Source organism: Diaphorina citri, unplaced genomic scaffold (assembly GCF_000475195.1).
Source record: "Diaphorina citri unplaced genomic scaffold, Diaci psyllid genome assembly version 1.1 scaffold23092, whole genome shotgun sequence".
Lineage (NCBI taxonomy): Eukaryota > Metazoa > Arthropoda > Insecta > Hemiptera > Psyllidae > Diaphorina > Diaphorina citri.
Window position 1 is genome coordinate 1 of NW_007400438.1, and position 824 is coordinate 824.

The window sequence follows — 824 nt, forward strand, 5'->3', positions numbered from 1 at the left end:
TCAATCATAGTGTAGATAGGGTTACCTGGTCCAGTGTAGATTTTCCCACAGGGGCTGCACCACATCTGATGTTGGTTAGACTGGATAAGTCATATTGGTCTACTAGGGGACTCTTAGCCAGGAATACCACTAGTGGAGGCACAGCTGGTAACAAAGTAACCTGAAATGCAGAATTGAAAGATTAGTGAGTGGACGAAGTGAGTTTTAAGTTTTAAATGTACGATTTTACTTGGGAAAAAAAATGCTATTCAAACAGAGATATTCGCGGTTGTAAATAAAAACAAATTAAGATGTAAGTTCTTTCTTGGGGAACTGTAACAATGAAGATCCTAAATTCTCAAATTCGAAGAGAGGAGGACAGGATAGGAGACAGCCAGCCGTTCTGAGAACAAACCCAATCGTTTTAGCATAAAGTTCGCCCCGACTGGAACCCGCGACCTAGAGCTTACAAGGCAGATGTGCTACCCTCTAAGATAAATAGCGCGGCTAGCTAAACTGTTTATTTTGATTTTGATCATACCTACCCTGTACTTTTCTATGGAAGATAAAAACAAGTGTCCATCAAAGTGGGGCAGTACTACCAACTTATTGTTCATACAAAGTGCTTGTAACATGAGCAATAGTCCATAGCCATGGAAGAACGGGACCAATCCCATAATAACCTGCTCAATAGATGGGATGAATTTTTCTGAGAGTTTGAATCTGTGAAAAGACCAAAGTGGGTTAAAACTAGAGGTAAAATTAAGTACAGTTAGGTACATATAATAATGAGATACATTACCCTTCAAAAGTTTTGAGGTTTCTAGCTAAACCTAGGTAGGTAT

The 824-nt window shown here is 39.3% G+C and overlaps 1 protein-coding gene across 1 annotated transcript; it reads right to left on the reverse strand.

Moving 5' to 3' along the window:
* Nucleotides 1-25: 25 nt before the first annotated feature.
* Nucleotides 26-702, reverse strand: LOC103523438 (probable 4-coumarate--CoA ligase 3; the record flags this gene model as incomplete). The annotated part of the gene is made up of 2 exons (XM_008488480.1): nucleotides 26-160; nucleotides 525-702. Coding segments are annotated over 2 exons (313 nt in total), but the record flags the coding sequence as incomplete, so codon positions are not given.
* Nucleotides 703-824: the final 122 nt, after the last annotated feature.